The sequence below is a fragment of the Lactuca virosa genome, chromosome 2, assembly GCF_052849685.1.
Source record: "Lactuca virosa cultivar CGN04683 chromosome 2, Lactuca_virosa_CGN04683_v6, whole genome shotgun sequence".
Lineage (NCBI taxonomy): Eukaryota > Viridiplantae > Streptophyta > Magnoliopsida > Asterales > Asteraceae > Lactuca > Lactuca virosa.
Window position 1 is genome coordinate 150,217,604 of NC_136427.1, and position 22,988 is coordinate 150,240,591.

Sequence of the window (22,988 nt, forward strand, 5' to 3'; positions counted from 1 at the left end):
CGTGGTCGGGCGTGGTCGTGCTCATCCGTGCTCCCGACGACGAAATCAAACGAAGAAGGTGATTGGTTGTTGGTTTTTTTGGCCGTGGAACGGCTATTTTGCCCGTTTGTTTATTATTATTTTTTTCAAACTCAATTCACTACATAAATAAACCTTCTATTTTCACCAAAACTTACACCTCATTCTAGCATTCATTCTCTAAAACCACAAAACACATATACATGGATTTCACAAAACATATTGAATTTTTAAAAGCTTTTGACTCGGATGACGACGTAGAATTCGTCGACACATTCTTCAACATTGTGCAACACATTCACGACGAAGAAAGTTCGAATGCAGCTCGTACAAGGGCGGTCGTCAATCGTGATCACCAAGCCGCACACGACTTATTGGTACGTGATTACTTTGCCGATAATTGTCTTTATAATGACAACTCCTTCGAACATCGTTTCCGTCTGAATAAGGCTATATTTTTACGTATTAGTAATGCTTTAGAATCTCGTTATGATTTTTTCAAACAAAAACCCGACGCTAGAGGAAGAATGGGTTTTAGTAGTATACAAAAATGTGCGGGTGCTCTTATGTATTTGGGATACGGTATAGCATTTGATGCATCTGACGAATACTTGAAAGTATCCGAGAGGACCGCAGTTGAATGTGTAGATTGGTTTTCTGCATGTGTTTATGAGGTTTTTCACGAAGAATATTTGCGCAAACCTACTCAACGTGATATTGAGATATTATATTCGGCTCATGAAGAGAGGCATGGATTTTCGGGTATGCTTGGCAGTCTAGATTGTACGCATGTGGCTTGGGAAAAATGTCCAATTGCATGGCGTGGTCAGTTCACTCGAGGAGATATAGGTGAACCAACTATCATCCTAGAAGTTGTTGCATCTCAAGATTTGTGGATATGGCATGCCTTTTTTGGAGTAGCGGGGTCTAACAACGACCTTAATGTTCTTGACCAGTCTCCACTTTTCAACGATATTTGGATCGACAAAGCACCTGATATGACGTTCACGGTGAACGGGCACGCGTACAAATACGGTTACTACCTTGGTGATGGAATATACCCGGATTATTCTACATTGATGAAGGCATACTCGGTACCTCGAAGTGAAAAGGAAATTTTTTTTTACAAAAAAACAGGAATCGGCGAGAAAGGATATCGAGAGGGCATTTGGAGTCCTTAAGCAGACATGACATGTAGTGAAATATGCTACACGACTCTGGGATAAAGAAAGAATTAAATGAATGGTCCTAGCATGTATTATAATGCATAATATGATTATTGAAGATGAAGGTCGAGCGATTTGCACGTATGATCCGAACGACATTATCGTTCCAATTGAGGAGTTCGTACCCGGAACGAATGTTTTTTTAGAGCGAGTTGTTGAAATTCATAACAGTGAAACGTGTTTCAATCTTCGAGAAGATGTCGCGGAACATTTGTACCAACGTAGCATGAACGACGATTAGGATTTTTATATGTATGTTTGTTTGTTTTTTTAATTAATGTAATATTTTTTTTTCTAGATTAACTAAGTAATGTAGTTTGAAGTTGTTATTTTATTTTTATAATTAATGAAAAAATAGTTTAAAAAAATGAATGCTTTTTAATTATAAAAAATGTAATTTTATTGTATTTTTGAATTAAAAAAAATGTAATTTTATTGTATTTTTGAATTAAAAAACATAAAAATAATGATGTGGAGTGGTGTGTTAGTGGTAGGTATCTCATGTTAGTGGTAGTGGAATGTGGTGCTGATGTGGCACCCACCACATATGTGGTATGTGGTGGGTATAACGGATGGCCTTATTCAACTTTTTATTGTATATTGCCAATATTTATGTCTTGAAGACTATGTTTTATTTCTAAAAACACTAAATTATCAGAATATGAACAAACTACAAGATATAGTTATATTGAAAACTGAACATCATTAATACATTTAAACTTCCAATAAACCACAACATTTTATATAAACATAAAATAAACCATTCAAACAGTATATCAACACTATTCAGAAAAAAAAAAAAAAAAAAAATGTTCACCATCGGAACCAGCGTCAACCAAAGAACTGTCGGCGACAACAACTAACCGGCGGTAACCAAATAACGTCGGAGACAAAACGAGAGAGAAAGAGATCGTGAGAAAGACCACCGGAACCACCATTTACCATTGTCAACCACCGTTTAACATCTTCTGAATAGATCGCCGGAAAGATAGAACGGGAGAAATAGCCCCGTGAGAAAGTTCATCGTCGAAGCATCAGACCAGTGGCTAGTGGCTATGAACGTTGCACCGTGAAACAGACTGCCGTCAAAACCTCAGCCGGAAATCGCGTCGCCGCCGGAAATCGCATCCGGCATCTCTCGCTCTCACTCTTGGCGGATGAAGTATTTTTGCTAGGGTTTAAACAAAGTAAGCCTTTTATATCTTATCATTTTATATTAACAGCCCAAAATTTGAAAATATTTCATTTTAGAACCTCTAAATTTAAACCTTTTATAATTTATGCATTCATTTATTTACTTTCATATAAAAAGAATTTCTGAATGAAACTTTAAATATAATCGGCCAATGAATAGTATTAATATTGTAATAACTAGGTTATAAACCGTGGGAACCACGGTTATAAAAATAATTAAAATTTTATAATAAAAACTCATAATTATTAATTAAATTGGTATATAGCAAATCAGAAAATTAAGTTGTTGAAATAAACATATATGAAAAAATATAACAAATTACAAATGAAAATTAATAATAAAGTTTTATTACAAATAATAATAAAAGATGTAATATAAAAATAATATTTTATAAAGTGTTTACGAATTGTATTTATTGAAATTTGAATGAAATTTTTTTTTAGTTAGACTTAATGACATTTTTGGAATAAAGGTCTGAATTACAATAATAATTCTAAATGTGGTATCTGTCTTAATAACACGCTTTCCAAAAGATATCACTTGTAGTCAAGTACCATTACATAATTCATTTTTCTTATCAATGTTTGTCAATAATATAATTAGAACACAGACTTTTGAAAAATAACTCATCATTTGGCATTCGTGCGATTTTTAAAACATTGTGAGTACAAAATTTGCATCCAACTTGATCATGAACAAACTTAGATTGGGAGAGACTATCTAAAATTAAATATTCGATTTGAACTCTTGAATATAATAATTTAGAGACACAAATTGATTAAAAGAAAATTCTTAATAGGAATAAGTAATATTAATGATTTCTAAGATGATATTTTCAAAATAGAACTGTATAAAATGATGTATAAGTAGGTATTTTAATTTAAATAATAAAACAATATTATTCAAAATAACAAAAGATAGTACAAATCACAAAATTTACAAAAATTGATGCGTATAAAGATTAATCATTGTAAATGACTTGATATTAAAAAATAAACACTAAAATTCAAATATATTTCAATGGGAATGCTGTAATTAATTAATGATTTTTTCAAAGTACGATGTTACAATATGAAGAAATAAAAGTATGAAGTTATAATAAACAAATCAATATAAGTACATTGCCATTTGTTGCCAATTATTTAAAAGATATGCCATTAAATAGAACTGAACAAAGGTTTAGAGAACTAATAAGCTCTAAATAGAACTTTTGTTAAAAAAAAAAACTGACTTGTTTCAAGTTTCTGAAGCACCACCTTTAGATGGAAACTGTTTAGAGGAATTAATTTGAGATCGTACAACCTGTTATAAACAAACTCCATAATCATGATTCTCCTCCATATACTTCAATTTCAACACAATATCCACAATATTATATTTCATATTTACTTTCATAATTATAAGCCATCTCCGAGTCTCCAATTTTACGCACCACAACTAAGAGATACCAGAATGCCAAAAAAATATGAGCATAGATAGAAAAACTTAATAATAACAACATTTTCCTGCAAATATTTTTGTTATTTTATAATCTTCTTTTCAAGACTGACTTTAGTATGCTTGTCTTTGCCTCAATGTTTCATGATACTCTTTCGCTCCTGTGTCATTTTATCATGCTAACTTCATGGATATCAAGAAACCAAGGATAAACATGCCAAAACCAAAATAATCAAAATTTGAAGGTTGAGTTAATAAATAATTGTTGTAGAAAATATTCATTCCCATTTTAAGCTTTATATTTTCTTTATTTTACCCATTTGATCAAGGCATTATAAAATTATTAACCACACGGACCATTTTTGTAAGTTAATCTTAATGATTGTATAATATTGAAGTGGTTACCGGTATGATGTGCCAATGTAACAATTTGACCTAAATAAGACCTGCCGGGAAGACAAAAGTAGAGGACAGCTATAAATAATGGCATTACCTTTGTTGATAATGAACTATTAGAAAGTACGACAAAAACAACAAATCCCTATGTAAAAGAGTGCCAAATGCAAACCTGCTTAGCAGTTGTGCTCTTAACATAAGAAAGTGGACAAAAGTTTAACCAATTTTACTTTCATTTTTATTTTGAATTGCTTCTTAAAGATGTCCTATAGGATATAACAATCAAACTTTTAATAGTTCTTTCATGTATTATGTTTATTTTAATTTTATTTACACTACATTTTTTAAAAGTTATTTTAATAATTACCTCATCCTACAGAGAATTGTATAAATCGTCCTTCTTTCTTGGCTTCCACAAACAACAATTCCATTTTCTACATTTTAATCTAACAATAACTCTTACTAATAAAAATGATTAAACTACAAGTTATCTTAAAAATGTATGGTTATAAGAGTGAATGCCAAATCTCATTACTAATAGTTACCTTATACATTATTTGTGTCGATATCTACTAAAAGCGAGGCAACCAATTGAAATTAATATGTAAAAATTAGACCTTAACAGCAAGTCCAGACGCATGTTGTAGATTGGCTTCAAATCGAGATATAGAGAATTTTGAGTGTGGATTCGAGATGTGTAAACCTTGTAATTCCCTTTATCGTTTAGTACCTATAAACTTGAAAAAAAAATCAAAATTGTTAAATTACAAAAATGAAAAGATGCAAATATAGTTTTACCTTAAATCGAGAGAAGTCAGAAGTGCAGAAGATGTATAACATGTAAAGACTAATTTGGCCAAATACTCACAATATTTTCAAAAAGACACCTACTTTCAAAAAAACAAAATGATGATTGGGTCAATGAAGAAAATGAAATACCGTTGAAGCTTTAAGCTACAAAAAGCCCTAATCTCAAAATAAAATCTGGAAGAAGGAGAGATGAATAAATGACTACATCTACATGATTTGAAGAAGGAAACCGATGGTGAAATATCTTCTAGAGAGAGCACAGGTAGAGAAAAGAAATGTCAGACGATGTAAAAATAGCAGCGGTGAAATCACAACCTAGAGAAATCCCTAATTATATCAACATTTTTGTTTGCCCTTTAATCACTGTGAATATATTATGATGACAATCTTTTCATCGTCCAAAACCTTAGATAACCAAATTGATGTGTATAAAGATTAATTATAAAAAGAATGAAAAAGAAAAAGAGGAAGAAAATCTTAACAGGGTATTGTTATTTTACCTGACTTGGTTTATGGCATGAAAGAGATGCCATCAAAGTCAAAGAAACAAAGAAATCCATATCTTCTTCGTTTCATTAGCCATGGTCTTTACCAGGAGGTGAGAAGTCGAACCAAAAAATGGAGAAGGAGATCAATGGAGTATATGAACTTGCCCAATACTTTTTACAGCATATGGCCTATTTTCTTCCTAAATCAAACATCAAACTCAATTTTTTATAACCAAGATATCTAAAACTGGAATCAAGTTCAAAACCCGAAATCAATATTGGAACTATAACTGCAACCTTGCAACCTGCTACAATGGTCTGGGTTTCGAAGGTCCGAATCTGATGACTGATGTTGGTGTGGCAGTCGGCTGTGAATCGTGGACTGGTAGAGAAGATTCAATAGAAAGGCGATGTTGAGATGATCTATTGCTTTTTGCGTTCGAGTTATGTATGAAATAGAGAAGCCCTAGTCAACCGGATTCAAATTTGGATATGATTTGTATGCTGATTTATCGCGATTTTTATGATATATTGCTGATTTTAAGGAACGAATGCTATCAAAATGAATGGAGATATATTACGAGATAGAGGTAGACTATACTTTGAGCGGGAAACAAAATTAGAAGGTGGCTAGGAGTCCGACACGTGGCATCTTGCTTGTATATAAGATGGGCATGGGGCATTTAAGGGAGGTTATTAAGCATGGAGATGAATAATTTAACCATATATTTAAATTTTGAAATCGTAAATTATTGGACATGTGAAAAAAAACGTCAAATTTTGAATTTGATTATTCCACCTTACTCAATTTTCAAAACTAAATTCTAGTTTGAAAATAAAAAGTTAGAATTATTTTTTAATTACGTACCATGCAGTGGCGGACCGTCTTAGGGGCTGGGGGAGGCTGGCCTCCCCGATTTTAGGCCTTCTAATGCTTGATATATATTATAGTTGGAAAAAAATATACTAGAATAACGTTTGCAAATAAACCAGAAAACAATTCCTAAGTTCACATGCAACCTACTTTGGATCTATGTTTTAACTATTGAACATACAACTTTGAATTGCAAAACAAGAACCCTAGAGAATGAGGCTATTTTCGAAAATAGTAAACTAGGGTTTAGGAGTTACATACCTTTCAATTGTTATAGCAAACAATTGATAATTCCCTTGATCTTGATCTTGATCTTCTTGGAAGCTTAGCACCACAAGTGTAATGCCTCTAATGGAATCACACCCAAGAACTAGCAAGAAGGAAAGTAGGAGAGAGGATGGAGAGAGTATGCAATTTCGGCCTAGGTATCTTCCAAAGAACAAGTGGTCGAAAATGTGAGCCAGGAGGCTCCTTAAATAGTTGAGGGAACTAGGGTTTTGGGAAAACCCTAATGCTCCTTGCTTAAGGCCTAAGCAAAGCCCAAGGGCCTTATCTAGAACCCCTTGGACGAAATCTCTAGGGTTTCCCCTATGGATTTCGTCCACCTCCTTTCAAGGAGGTTCTGGATCCTTCCACTCAACTATTAGTTAATTGCAAACTAGTCCCTGCACTTTATAATTAATTCTTTTAACCCCAAAATTAATTCTGATTAATTTCTGGCTAACTATTAATTAAACATAATGATTTCTAATTAATATATTAATCCACTAACATATTAATAAATCATTTATATATTAATTTATTAATCTTAAAAATTAATATCTCTCCTTTCATAATTTCCTTGTCGAGTTGCTAGGTTGAGGGCAACCCAAAAGGACTGTGCTGCTATCAATTCAAGTACATACCAATTATAGTTATAGGCTTAGACACCTAATCCAACAGTCTCCCACTTGGATAAGTCTGTAACTATAATTGCTAGTATGCCTTCTAAATTTGACCAGCAAATTGTAGCTTCCAAAAAGCTGCCGCCGAACTCTGACCCGGTCAGTTACGTGTCCTAAGATAAGTGATCATATAATCCTTCGTTCTCCTGGATATCCCCAGACAAAAGACATGGAATATAATCAATCTCTTTGTCCAGAATCTATGTTTCTCGATTCCTGATTTGTGATGATGTATGACTTCTAATCGAACACATCAATCTAGTCCTGGCTGGGCCCAGCACATAAGTCAACACCAAATCATCGAGGGGCCCACAGATATCGCTTTTCCGGTTAGGGCAAAAGGAACGAATAAACGTTGACTCATATGCTTGTATCTTTTACTCATCAAATTATACATGACAATACGTTTTATAACACCAAGTTACTGATGCGTTTTCGTATCACCAATGTATAACCGACTTTGTAAATTGCAACTCATATATCTTCGTTTCAAGATTATAAGATATTATCGTCTCAGTATCACTCGTGATGAATTCCATGAAGTGATACTCTGAGCGAGTGTTTATCCAATACTCAAATCTCAATTTCTGAGTACTCATGAACATTGCAGCAATTCTATTGCCATGTCTATCCTTAGACAATCCACAATCCAGTTCATGACAGTCTTGATTCACTACTTTACTTCCAAAAGTACGAGCGACTGTGGAGCTTGAATAATCTTATCATTCGGGAAGTAAAACATGCAAAAATGAAACACAATAATAAACAATTGACAAAAGGCAGAAACCAAACTTATAAATAATACTTTATTATTTAATCACCAAAAGTCAATTACATTTACTTTGTTACAAGTTTCAGAACAAAACTAATCTAACTACTAAAACTAATATCATCTTTCAGTCCTATGCTCCGAGCATGCTGAATATGCTTAGCCCTACTCAGACCCTTTGTGAGGGGATCTGCTGGGTTATCTTCAGATGACACCCTCTTTACTATAAGATGGTCTTCTTCTACTCTATGTCTGATGAAATGGTACTTTCTGTCGATATGTCTGGTTTTACCATGATCTCTCGGTTCCTTTGTCAAGGCAACCGCTCCTTCATTATTGCAGAACAGTTCCATAGGCTCCTGGATGGTTGGAACAACTCCGAGATCTCCGATGAAGTTCCTTAACCAAGCTGCTTCTTTCGACGCTTCACTCGCTGCTATGTACTCTGATTCACAAGTAGAATCAGCCACCGTATCTTGCTTGGAACTCTTCCAAGTAACTGCTCCTCCATTCAGTAAAAATACCCAGCCTGACTGAGAACGGAAGTTATCTCTATCCGTCTGAAAGCTGGCGTCACTGTAACCATCTACTCTCAAAGTATCATTGCCACCAAGCACAAGGACCCAGTCCTTTGTGCTTCGCAAATACTTGAGTATATTCTTAACCGCTATCCAATGAGCTCTACCTGGGTTTCCCTGATAGCGACTGACCATGCTCAAAGCAAATGTCACATCAGGGCGAGTACATGTCATAGCGTACATGATCAATCCGACAGCAGAAGCATAAGGTACACGACTCATGTCATCTATTTCCTCATCTGTACTCGGGCATTGAGTCTTACTCAATTTGGTATTGCTCTGGATAGGTAGCTCTCCCTTCTTGGAATTTTCCATACTAAACCTCTTTAGTACCTTATCCAAGTATGTGCTCTGACTAAGTCCAATTAGTCTCTTCTTTCTATCTCTCAATATTCTAATCCCAATAATATAGGCAGCTTCTCCAAGGTCTTTCATGGCAAAACACTTTCCAAGCCAAGACTTAACTTCTTTCAAGGTTGGAACGGCGTTACCAATGAGTAATATGTCATCGACATATAACACCAGAAAAGTTACTATACTCCTACTAGCCTTGATATACACACAAAACTCATCTTCACTTCTAGAGAAACCAAACTCTTTGACTTTCTCATGGAAGCAAAGATTCCAGCTGCGAGATGCTTGTTTCAATCCATAAATGGATTTCTCAAGCTTGCACACTCTATTGGGAAACTTTGCATCAACAAAACCCTCTGGCTGATTCATGTAAACATCCTCAGCCAACTTCCTGTTAAGGAAAGCAGTCTTGACATCCATCTACCAGATTTCATAGTCATGAAAGGCAGTTATGGCGAGAAATATCCTAATAGATTTAATCTTAGCTACTGGCGAAAAGGTCTCATCATAGTCAACCCCTGGGGTTTGAGTGAAACCTTTTGCAACCAGTCAAGCCTTGAATGTACGCACATTCCCATCCATGTCTGTCTTCTTCTTGAAGATCCATTTGCACCCAACTGTCTTACGACCTGGTGCACTATCAACCAAATTCCAAACTTGGTTGTCATACATGGACTTAATCTCGCTGTCCATTGCCTCTTTCCACTTGGAAGCCTCTGGGCCTGCCATTGCTTCCTTATAAGTGACTAGTTCATCTAAGTTTACCAGTGTTCTGTCACTTATGAATGTGTCACCATCTGAAGTAATATGAAAACCATACAAATCAGGTGGCACACTCACCCTAGTGGACCTTCGAAGAGGTAATGAGTTATCAACTGGTTCAACAGGAACTGTTTCCTCTGGTTGAGTGCTAGTGTCATCTAAGGTACCTTCATTGGCTAACCCTTGAATTTCTTCAAGTTCAATGGTGCTCCCACTGTCCTCTTTGAATATGAGCTCCTTTTCTAGAAAGACTCCTCTTCGTGCTACAAAGACCACGTTTTCACTAGGCCTGTAGAACAAATATCCAAAAGACTGTTTTGGGTAACCAATGAAAACACATTTCTCACTTCTAGCTGCTAGCTTGTCGTGAGTCTCTCGTCTTACGAAAGCTTCACAACCCCATACTTTAATATGTGCTAACGAGGGAACTTTCCCTGTCCACATTTCGTGAGGTGTTTTGGCAACCTTCTTTGTAGGGACAAGATTGAGGATATGGGCGGCTGTCTCTAAGGCATACCCCCAAAAGTGAATAGGAAGCAAAGCACGACTCATCATAGAACGAACCATGTCTAACAAGGTCTGATTACGCCTCTCAGCTACACCATTTAATTGTGGTGTCCTAGGAGGAGTCAATTGTGAGACTATCCCACATTCTTTCAGATAGTCGTTAAACTCGATACTAAGATACTCCCCGCCTCTATCGGATCTAAGTATCTTTATCTTCCTGCCCAATTGATTTTCGACCTCATGCTTAAACTCTTTGAACTTTTCAAAGGTTTCTGACTTATGCTTGATCAAGTAGATATAACCATATCTGCTATACTCGTCAGTGAAAGTCACATAGAATCGATTAGCATCTCTTGTAGTTGATCTGAAGGGCCCACACACATCTGTGTGTATGAGATCCAACAGACCTTCACCTCTTTCACAAGACCCTGTGAATGGTGATTTTGTCATCTTTCCCAAAAGACAAGATTCACACATATCATCCGATTTTAGGTCAAATGATTCCAACACTCCATCCTTTTGGAGTTGGGCTATGCGTTTCTTGTTAATGTGTCCAAGACGACAATGCCACAAGCATGCCTTGTCTACACTATTATACAAGTCAATATTAAGTACACTATTTCCTAAGCTATCAACACAAGTCACTGTTTCATACACACCATCACAAGGTAAAGCTTCAATAAAAACACCATTCTTATAAACAGAAATTGAACCATTCAAATCATTAAAAGAATATTTAAAACCTTGTCTGAACAATGCATGAAATGAAATAATGTTTCTCGTCATCTCAGACGAATAGCAACAATTTATCAAATCTAATCTAACATCATTACTAAGAAAAAGCTGATAAACTCCGATCTTGGTTACTGGTGAAGACTTTCTGTTTCCCATGATCAAGTTTATCCTTCCTCGCTCTATCTCCTCACTTTCCTTTAGCCCCTGTATATCAGAACAGATATGAAAACTACATCCTGTATCAAGGACCCATGAACGAGAAGATAATGAGTTATTAGCAGAAATAGTGTAAATACCTGCTGAAGATGGCTTCACTTTGCCATCCTTAATATCTTGCAGATATTGAGGGCAAGATCTCTTCCAATGCCCCTTTTGATTGCAATAAAAGCAAATGACCTCTTTTGGATCAGAAACATGGGGAGTGGTAGCATTGGGCTTAGCCTTTGGGCCATTACTAGATGACCCAGCTTGAGCCTTGCTCTTCCAGTTTTGCTTGGGAGGACCTTTCCTCTTTTTCCCCTTTCCCTGTCCAATAGCCAAGACAGGGGCACTTGCAGGTGTGGAGGGTATACTTTTACCCTTCGTCCCTGCTTCAGCTGTCTGCAACAAGTTGTGCAATTGGGCTAGAGTCTGCTCAGTGTTGTTCAAATGGTAAGTTAGAATAAACTGACTATAACAATCAGGTAGTGAGTTCAAGACCATGTCAATGGCCAATTCCTCATCAAAGTGAATGTTGAGCTTGACCAAACGCTCTATGTAGCGTTGCATTCTTTGCACATGTGACACAACCGACTCCCCTTCTTTCATCTTGCAAGCCATGAGTGACTTGACTACTTCAAACTTTTCTTGACGAGCTCGCTTATGGTACTTTTCCATAAGGTCCTTGTTCATCTCGAAAGGCTAGTAGTCCTCATAGTACCTTTGCAGTTCTGGGGACATGGTTGCCACCATGATGCACGCCACTTTGGTAGCATCATTGTAATGTTTCTTGTAGGCAGCAAGATCTTCAGGAGTAGCTTCAGACTCATCAAGCTCTTTGAGCTCCTTTTCAAGAACATATTCTTTGTTCTCAAAACGAAGCGCCATCTTGATGTTGCGCATCCAATCGTTATAGTTAGAGCCATCCATAACGACTTTGGAGCAGATATTGAGCAAAGAGAAGTTTTGGTTGGAGGAGGATGAAGCAGAAGTGTTTCCAGGAGTAGACATCTGAAAAGAAAGAAAGTTTTAGTTAGATTTCAAGATACCTCAATATAATAACCCAAAGATATAATATCAAGGTTAGGATCCAACTATGAAGGTTCACAACTTAGAAATGGGATGCCGAGATCCAAGTGTAAATTTCATAAAGGTAGGTGAATGACGATTCACCAATTCCACCATTAGACGAAACAAACGAAGTGAAATTCCTAATTCTTTTGAGATACATTGAAACTATTCAATGGCATGTTTTAATCTCAGATTATGCTCTTCTATTTGTGACTGGGATGCCGAGGATCACAAACAAGATGTGAATAACCATGCAAATGTGCTTGGTAACCTCATTGTCTTTATCATTAACTATTGATGTGCTGGTAAGCCACACACGCTCCATCAAAATGATAATTATGAGATACCCATTACTACTCTTTATTAGTGCCTTTTAGTGTGCTGGTTAACCACACACGCTCCACTAACGACCAATAAAGCACAATGTGCAATTTCATGGATTAGCATACTTTTCACATTTTTCCTAAAGTAACTAGAGTTGAGATTTTGTAAAATAATGTTCTAGTACTTTCTTTAATAGCATTATACTTTTAATGAGAAGTAGTTGTCCTATCAAATCCGTTCTGCTAACGACCCTCCACTAATCAAGGAAGCGGTGGGTGAGAGTGGACACCCATTCAACTACCATTTTATAGGCAGTTTCCTTATACCCCCCTTATAGACTAGCTTCGTGAATGAGGCATACTAGCGATTTGACTGGCCATATTCTTATACATATATAATATTAAACTTTTAATTATAATACATATATAAGGTATGTTTTAAACTTTTTAAAACTTTAAGGTTTATATAAATTTCGAAAATTAAACTATTAATTTAAATTTAAAATAAACCAAATTACTAGATTTAATGTTTATCTATTAATTAACTTTTAATCAATTTATTGAATCTTGTAAGGATTATCTAATCAAATTAATCAATTAATTTAATCCTAATCCTTATCCCTCTAAATTTCGAAAATTAGGGTAAAGGATAATTATTCAATTAATCTAATCAAGTAACAATTATCCAAAACAAGAAGCCCTAAAATTACTAGGCATATTTCGAAATTCAAAGGGAGGAGGCTAGGGTTTTCAAAACCCTAAACCTAATTTCGATTAGGGTTCTTTGGAGGCTAGGGTTTTCGAAAACCCTTTGAACCAAAACCCTAAAATCGAAAATTTGGCCTTTAGGGTTTAATGGCTATAAACTCTAATTTGCAATTCAACAATTATAGCAATTCAATTTAAAACAAACAATGGCTCTGATACCACTTATGGGTTTTAGGTAAAGCAAATAAACCAGAAAACAATTCCTAAGTTCACATGCAACCTACTTTGGATCTATGTTTTAACTATTGAACATACAACTTTGAATTGCAAAACAAGAATCCTAGAGAAGGAGGAGGCTATTTTCGAAAATAGTAAACTAGGGTTTAGGAGTTACATACCTTTCAATTGTTATAGCAAACAATTGATAATTCCCTTAATCTTGATCTTGATCTTCTTGGAAGCTTAGCACCACAAGTGTAATGCCTCTAATGGAATCACACCCAAGAACTAGCAAGAAGGAAAGTAGAAGGAGAGAGAATGGAGAGAGTATACAATTTCGGCCTAGGTATCTTCCAAAGAACAAGTGGTCGAAAATGTGAGCCAGGAGGCTCCTTAAATAGCTGAGGGAACTAGGGTTTTGGGAAAACCCTAATGCTCCTTGCTTAAGGCCTAAGCAAAGCCCAAGGGCCTTATCTAGAACCCCTTGGACGAAATCTCTAGGGTTTCCCCTATGGATTTCGTCCACCTCCTTTCAAGGAGGTTCTGGATCCTTCCACTCAACTATTAGTTAATTGCAAACTAGTCCCTGCACTTTATAATTAATTCTTTTAACCCCAAAATTAATTCTAATTAATTTCTGGCTAACTATTAATTAAACATAATGATTTCTAATTAATATATTAATCCACTAACATATTAATAAATCATTTATATATTAATTTATTAATCTTAAAAATTAATATCTCTCCTTTCATAATTTCCTTGTCGAGTTGCTAGGTTGAGGGCAACCCAAAAGGACTGTGCTGCTATCAATTCAAGTACATACCAATTATAGTTATGGGCTTAGACACCTAATCCAACAGTCTCCCACTTGGATAAGTCTGTAACTATAATTGCTAGTATGCCTTCTAAATTTGACCAGCAAATTGTAGCTTCCAAAAAGCTGCCGCCGAACTCTGACCCGGTCAGTTACGTGTCCTAAGATAAGTGATCATATAATCCTTCGTTCTCCTGGATATCCCCAGACAAAAGACATGGAATATAATCAATCTCTTTGTCCAGAATCTATGTTTCTCGATTCCTGATTTGTGATGATGTATGACTTCTAATCGAACACATCAATCTAGTCCTGGCTGGGCCCAGCACATAAGTCAACACCAAATCATCGAGGGGCCCACAGATATCGCTTTTCCGGTTAGGGCAAAAGGAACGAATAAACGTTGACTCATATGCTTGTATCTTTTACTCATCAAATTATACATGACAATACGTTTTATAACACCAAGTTACTGATGCGTTTTCGTATCACCAATGTATAACCGACTTTGTAAATTGCAACTCATATATCTTCGTTTCAAGATTATAAGATATTATCGTCTCAGTATCACTCGTGATGAATTCCATGAAGTGATACTCTGAGCGAGGGTTTATCCAATACTCAAATCTCAATTTCTGAGTACTCATGAACATTGCAGCAATTCTATTGCCATGTCTATCCTTAGACAATCCACAATCCAGTTCATGACAGTCTTGATTCACTACTTTACTTCCAAAAGTACGAGCGACTGTGGAGCTTGAATAATCTTATCATTCGGGAAGTAAAACATGCAAAAATAAAACACAATAATAAACAATTGACAAAAGGCAGAAACCAAACTTATAAATAATACTTTATTATTTAATCACCAAAAGTCAATTACATTTACTTTGTTACAAGTTTCAGAACAAAACTAATCTAACTACTAAAACTAATATCATCTTTCAGTCCTATGCTCCGAGCATGCTGAATATGCTTAGCCCTACTCAGACCCTTTGTGAGGGGATCTGCTGGGTTATCTTCAGATGACACCCTCTTTACTATAAGATGGTCTTCTTCTACTCTATGTCTGATGAAATGGTACTTTCTGTCGATATGTGTGGTTTTACCATGATCTCTCGGTTCCTTTGTCAAGGCAACCGCTCCTTCATTATTGCAGAACAGTTCCATAGGCTCCTGGATGGTTGGAACAACTCCGAGATCTCCGATGAAGTTCCTTAACCAAGCTGTTTCTTTCGACGCTTCACTCGCTGCTATGTACTCTGATTCACAAGTAGAATCAGCCACCGTATCTTGCTTGGAACTCTTCCAAGTAACTGCTCCTCCATTCAGTAAAAATACCCAGCCTGACTGAGAACGGAAGTTATCTCTATCCGTCAGAAAGCTGGCGTCACTGTAACCATCTACTCTCAAAGTATCATTGTTGCTCTCTCTCATCTTTGCTAGTCGCCGCCTCGTCGGACTGTTGTTGGCTGTTGAAACTTGACATCCGACTCCATTGTCGCCGGAGCCTGCACCTTATTTGTTTCCACCGTCTTCGTTCTCACTTTACCACGTTACCAGGTACATATATTTGTTTCTTTCTTTTACTTTATATATATATGTTTATCGATTATATGATTCATAGACTCATAGTCTAGACACTAGAGCACTAGGCAAATAGTAGAAATTAATAAAGTAAAAATTGTGCTTTTGAATTGATTATGACCGCACGTCTGCACACTTTTCTACTCCTCTCACACTTTTCTACGCCTCTCACATCACATACTTACATACACATATTGAATTACACATATTGAATTAAGATATTAGATATACATATTGAATTAATATAAACGTAAAAGTATGTATACATTATTTTATATTTATTAATTTATTATTCATGTTGATTTATTATATTTATTAGTTTATTATTCCTTATTCTAAAGTAAATGTTGATTTATTTGCATATAAATTCATAATAATTGTATATCGGTACATGTTGGACTAAGATATATATTTGTTCAAGTGTAACGCCCTGATTCTCAGGTATTGATTTAATGTGTGAGTTTTTGATTTCAAGGGCTACTCGACGAGTTGATTGCCCTACTCGTCGAGTAGCAGCGGGTTGGTCAACGTATTTTAATGACCTACTCGCCGAGTCCAAGAAGGGACTCGACGAGTAGGAGCTGGCAGATGAAACCCTAAATCTCGGGGTTTTGCACCCTATTTAAAGGATCATTGGCCTCCCCCAGCCTCCCCTTTACTGCCCCTTGTCCCTCTCAAACCCTAAATCGTGTGTGTGTGTGTATGTGTTCTTTGGTGTGTTCAAGCTTGGAGGAGGAACTTTGGAGAAGGAAATACTTGGGGAAGCAAGGAAATCAAGGCTAGGAACTCGTGGGGAGCTAAGAGATTCATCAGTTGTCACTCTCTGGAAGGTATTAAGCTGTCCTTTAGCTCATCTCTCTTTTAACCTCTTTTGGATGGGTTTTATGAAAGGCTCCCCATGTTTAAGCTAAGATCTGAAGTTGTAACTTCATATCTGGACTCCCTTTGACCTCTAGATCCATAAAGTCATCAGCCTTGCCTAGTAGGAGCCTTCCCTCAAGTGTGAGACTTCATTGCAAGCTTAGTTTTGCCATTTAAGGGTCTTAAAGCTTTGCATGCACGTAAAGTTTGCGACTTTACGTGATAAACATGTCCTAGAAGCTTGGATCTGTAATCTGGAACCTTGCCATGGCTTAAAAAGCGTCTGCATGGATAAAGGTCTGCAAGGACTCGGCGAGTTGGATGAACAACTCGGCGAGCCCGTCGAAGATGGTCATGAACTCGACGAGTTGAATGAACAACTCGGCGAGTCCGTTGAAGATTGCCTTGAACTCGGCGAGTCGTTCGAAGACTCGGCGAGTCGGCTAGGGTTTCTCCCAATTCTTGGACACGTATGAACTCGACGAGTTAAAGGGGAACTCGACGAGCCAATCAAGGATTTCACGACATGTTTTAAAAGTTTAAATTGGTTTGAAATTTTTGGGTGTTACAAGTTGGTATCAGAGCCTTGGTTTGAGTGAATTGGAGGAACATTCGTGTGAATCCAGTCTCAAATCAAGGAAAGATTTTCAAAATGGTTTTAAATGGTTTTCAAAATAAGTAAAGGAGGATGCAGGGTGTACGATCAGCCGGAGCCAGTAAGTAGACCCCAAAATACCATACAGTTATTTGGTTATGTGATATGTTAGAACAGCATGCTAGAGGGAGGCTAGGAATCTTCAGGAATTGCATGATAGAATTGCCTGATTATATGATGCCTGCTAGCCTAGGGTTTTCCTTATATGAAATTGACATCATTACTGTAGTTGCTCAGTGTATGCATTATGGTTATACATAATTAAGATCTTATAGCCTGAGAATGTTTGATTAAGCCTTATGTTCTGTTCTTGTTTGATTGGGAGCTTAGGGTAGGGTTGGATATTCGAAAGTCTATAGGGTCCAGCATTATGTATGGCTAGCATACACTAGTGCTGCATGGTTGGTGAAAGTTTCAGGGATAGGTGGGTTATGTGAGAGGCCGGTAGGCCATTTATGAAATATTTAGCATTCCTCTAGGAGTGAGGATTGAGCGCTCGCCATGTTGTGTATTCAGTTAGGGCGTTGTGGTGATACTTGAGACAAATGTGGGTAGGTGTGGAAGGTAGTAGGGGCCCATACTACTGAAAACACAGGACCCATACGCGTAGCAAGGAAGTCACAACCCCTAGGGTTAATAGGGAGTTGGCTCCCAGTTATTTGTATGGATTATCTGATATCTTGTGGTATGTTTCAGAATGGTGATGACGAGGCGCTTCGTGGCTGGATCCGGTTCGGGATCAGGATCAGGGGACAAAGGCCAGGAGGGGCCGACAGCACCTGGTCCGGTGGTGCAGATGGGTACAGAGGAGTTGGATGCCAGGATTCGAGAGATCCTGCATGATGAGGTTGCTGTTGCATTCCGGGCTTAGTTACCGGAGATGTTCGGGTCGATTAAGACCGCCATGGTGGAGTATTTTGATGAGCGCTACGCAGCCCTTGCAGAGACAGCCGCCGCAGCAGCTACATCAACTGTATCAGCGGCAGGGGGAGGAGTTGGTAGAGGTTTTCAGTACAGGGACTTCGATAACACGAAGCCCCCTACTTTTGATGGGACGCAGGATCCCATCAAGGCTATGAGATGGATTTCAGATGTGGAGGGGTGTTTCTTCTTATGGGTTTTAGGTAAAGCAAATAAACCAGAAAACAATTCCTAAGTTCACATGCAACCTACTTTGGATCTATGTTTTAACTATTGAACATACAACTTTGAATTGCAAAACAAGAACCCTAGAGAAGGAGGCTATTTTCGAAAATAGTAAACTAGGGTTTAGGAGTTACATACCTTTCAATTGTTATAGCAAACAATTGATAATTCCCTTGATCTTGATCTTGATCTTCTTGGAAGCTTAGCACCACAAGTGTAATGCCTCTAATGGAATCACACCCAAGAACTAGCAAGAAGGAAAGTAGGAGAGAGGATGGAGAGAGTATGCAATTTCGGCCTAGGTATCTTCCAAAGAACAAGTGGTCGAAAATGTGAGCCAGGAGGCTCCTAAAATAGTTGAGGGAACTAGGGTTTTGGGAAAACCCTAATGCTCCTTGCTTAAGGCCTAAGTAAAGCCCAAGGGCCTTATCTAGAACCCCTTGGACGAAATCTCTAGGGTTTCCCCTATGGATTTCGTCCACCTCCTTTCAAGGAGGTTCTGGATCCGTCCACTCAACTATTAGTTAATTGCAAACTAGTCCCTGCACTTTATAATTAATTCTTTTAACCCCAAAATTAATTCTGATTAATTTCTGGCTAACTATTAATTAAACATAATGATTTCTAATTAATATATTAATCCACTAACATATTAATAAATCATTTATATATTAATTTATTAATCTTAAAAATTAATATCTCTCCTTTCATAATTTCCTTGTCGAGTTGCTAGGTTGAGGGCAACCCAAAAGGACTGTGATGCTATCAATTCAAGTACATACCAATTATAGTTATGGGCTTAGACACCTAATCCAACATCTTCACCTCCTTGTGTCTTGCTGACCAGAAGGTCAGGTGTGCTCTGAACCTGCTTAGGTCTGGGGCCAAGGACTGGTGGAGACTTGCGACTGGGTCGTACACTGATGATCAGAGAGCTGCTATTACTTGGGAGCCGTTCAGGGACATGTTCTGCGCCCGCTACATTCCGCGGGTTGAGCGGGAACGTTTGGCATAGGAGTTTCTGAGTTTGAGACAAGATGGGGAGTCGGTGACGTAGATCACCCGGATGTTCACTGAGAGGGCGATGTTTTGCCCGGAGTTTGCTTCAGAGCAGGCTCAGATGACCCGTTATCTGAGCATGCTCAAGACGGATATCCGTCAGTTTGTGTCTACCCAGCGATGTGATACTCTTCTGGAGTTACAGGAGGCCGCCAGACGGTATGAGTTGGAGATTGAGCAGCAGTTAAGAGAGCGGCGGCAGGGCCCGGCACATTCTCAGCCGACGCCAAAGCGGTCTAAGACCGCTGATACTAGGACCGGGGGTCAGCAGAGCCGCACTTGTGGGAAGTGTGGCAAGGGTCATTCTGGTGTGTGTCGAGTTGGTAGTGGGTGCCATAGGTGTGGCAAGGAGGGGCATTACGCGAAGGACTGTCGCCAGGCCGCCCCAGTTCAGGGTATGCGGTTATGCTATCACTGCGATCAGGTTGGCCACATGAGGGCCAACTGTCCACTACTTGCCGCCAAGCCGGCACAAGCTCCTGCACCGGCTACGTTGAGGATTACCGATGGGGGGCAGGGCAGAGCAGAGCCTCTGAAGGCTTAGGGACGCGCATTTCAGCTTACGGCCGAGGAGGCCAAGGCAGCACCGGATGTGGTTGCTGGTATGTTTCTATCCTTTATCTCATTTACTATATCTTTTGTATGCTTATCTGTTGTACCTGTGATTAGGTACGTTTCTAGTGAACTCCTTGCCTGCTTTGGTTTTGTTCGACTCGGGGGCAAGTCGGTCTTTTGTATCTTAGACTTTTAGTAGGGAGTTCAGAGTGCCAGTAGGCGAGCTAGAGTGTCCGTTGCGAATTTCTATCGCCAACGAACGCGGGGTTTCTGCTTCTTCAGTTTATCGAGGGTGTGACTTGGAGATTTTCGGGGTGTCCTTTCCGATAGATTTGATTCCGATCCCCATGGGAGAGGTGTGCGTGATTGTAGGCATGGATTGGCTCAGTCGGTTCGGTGCTATGATTGATTGCGAGGGCCAGCGAGTGGTAGTTCGAACCCTAAGTGGGGGAGAACTGATTGTATATGGCGAGGGCACCAGAGTGGGATCAGGGTTTTGCTCAGCTGCCAGGGCTCGACAGTACATTCAGCACGGGTGTGCGGGTTATCTACCGTATGTGGTAGGTACGCGAGTCAGGGATCAGATTTCGGTTTCCGATGTATCGGTGGTCAGGGAGTTTGCAGATGTGTTTCCGGAGGAGTTGCCAGGAATACCTCCGGAGAGGCAGGTCGAGTTCAGGATCGACCTGGTGCCAGGTGCGGCCCCTATCGCTAAGGCGCCGTACCGATTGGCACCACCAGAGATGCAGGAGTTGTCGTCACATCTACAGGAACTGCTGGGCAAGCAGTTCATTCGACCTAGCAGTTCCCCATGGGGAGCGCCGATTCTTTTTGTCCGGAAGAAGGACGGTTCGCACCGGATGTGCATTGATTACCGGGAGTTGAATAAGTTAACGGTGAAGAACCGTTACCCACTCCTGAGGACAGACGATCTCTTCGATCAGTTGCAGGGCGCATCTTGGTTTTCCAAGATAGACTTGAGGTCTGGGTATCATCAGGTCAGGGTCGGAGAGGAGAACGTAGAGAAGACCGCGTTCCGAACTCGTTATGGACATTACGAGTTCGTGGTGATGCCATTTGGGCTCACCAACGTGCCAACAGTGTTTATGGACCTGATGAATCGGGTTTGCAGGCCGATGCTCGATCGTTCGGTTATTGTGTTCATAGACGATATCTTGGTGTATTCCAAGACCCGAGAGCAGCATGAGGAGCATCTGCGAGTGATGTTGGGAGTTCTAAGACGAGAACGGCTGTACGCCAAGTTCTCGAAGTGTGAGTTTTGGTTACGAGAGGTCCAGTTCCTCGGACATCTCGTTAACCAGGAGGGGATTTTGGTCGATCCGGCCAAAATCGAGGCGGTTATACAGTGGGAGATTCCGAAATCTCCCTCAGATATTAGGAGTTTTCTGGGATTGGCAGGGTACTACCGGAGGTTCATACAGGATTTCTCCAAGATTGCAGTACCCCTCACTCGTCTGACGAGGAAGGGGGTGGATTTCCGGTAGGGCCCCGAGCAGCAGAGGGCGTTTGAGACCCTCCGTCAACGTTTGTGTGAGGCACCAGTCTTGACTCTTCCGGAAGGAGTCGAGGATTTTGTGGTGTTCTGTGATGCATCCATCACAGGTTTAGGGGCGGTCCTCATGCAGAGAGGACGAGTGATAGCCTACGTATCGCGGCAGATGAAGCCGCATGAGACGAGATACCCTACGCATGACTTGGAGCTGGGGGCAGTGGTGTTCACCCTCAAGATATGGAGACATTACCTCTATGGGGTCCGCTGTACCATTTACACGGATCACAAGAGCTTGAGACATATCATGGATCAGCCGAACCTGAACATGAGGCAGCGCAGGTGGCTGGATGTAGTCAAGGACTAAGATTGCGAGATCCTTTACCACCCTGGTAAAGCGAATGTGGTTGCGGATGCTTTGAGCCGCAAGTCAGCTGGGTCTTCCACCCCCGCGGTATGTATGAGGATAGCAGTGGATTCTCCGCTTGTGAGTTTGATCAGAGATGCCCAGGTAGAGGGCATGCGACCGGAGAATTGGAAGCTGGAGAGGATCAAGGGTGAGAATACCCGGTTCATGCAGGATAGTCGGGGACTATTGACCCGATGCGGTCGGATTTGGGTTCCGATGTCTGGTGGGGTTAGGCAGACGGTTATGGAGGAGGCTCATAAGTCTCATTTCTCTATTCACCCGGGGGCCACCAAGATGTACCGGGATTTGAGTTTGAGCTATTGGTGGCCGTGCATGAAGCGAGAAATCGCTTGGTACGTCGAGAGGTGCTTGACATGTAGGATGGTCAAGGCCGAATATCAGAAGCCGCATGGCAAGCTGCAGCCCCTGGAGATTCCCATGAGGAAATGGGAACAAATCACGATGGATTTTATTACCAAGTTGCCGAAGACGGCGAAGGGGTTTGATGCTATATGGGTCATCGTGGATCGATTGACCAAGAGTGCCCATTTCTTGGCTATACCGGAGAGCTCATCGGCCGAGAAATTAGCCGAAGTATACGTTCGCGAGATCGTGTCTCGCCATGGGGTTCCCGTTTCCATTGTCTCTGATCGGGATGTCAGGTTTACCTCCCGCTTCTGGCAAAAGTTCCACGAGGAGCTGGGCACGCGGTTGCACTTCAGCACAACATTCCACCCGCAGACAGACGGCCAGAGCGAGCGGACTATTCAGACCCTC

At 39.3% G+C, this 22,988-nt stretch overlaps 1 protein-coding gene and 1 long non-coding RNA gene across 2 annotated transcripts; one reads left to right on the forward strand and one right to left on the reverse strand.

Annotated features, from left to right (window-relative positions):
- The first annotated feature begins 221 nt into the window (after positions 1-221).
- Positions 222-1,551, forward strand: LOC145157870 (uncharacterized). The gene is made up of 2 exons (XM_079076849.1): positions 222-1,112; positions 1,543-1,551. The coding sequence occupies exons 1-2, from the start codon at positions 222-224 to the stop codon at positions 1,549-1,551; spliced, it is 900 nt and encodes a 299-aa protein (XP_078932975.1).
- Positions 1,552-4,786: 3,235 nt separating this feature from the next.
- Positions 4,787-6,066, reverse strand: LOC145156556 (uncharacterized). The gene is made up of 3 exons (XR_013736792.1): positions 5,868-6,066; positions 5,583-5,770; positions 4,787-5,009 (listed from the first exon to the last, which is right to left on the reverse strand). It is a non-coding gene; the product is annotated as an uncharacterized LOC145156556 (long non-coding RNA).
- Between the last annotated feature and the right edge of the window lie 16,922 nt (positions 6,067-22,988).

Excerpts from the sequence above, each read along its gene's own strand:
- LOC145157870 (XM_079076849.1), top strand. The coding sequence starts at position 222 with ATGGATTTCACAAAACATATTGAATTTTTAAAAGCTTTTGACTCGGAT.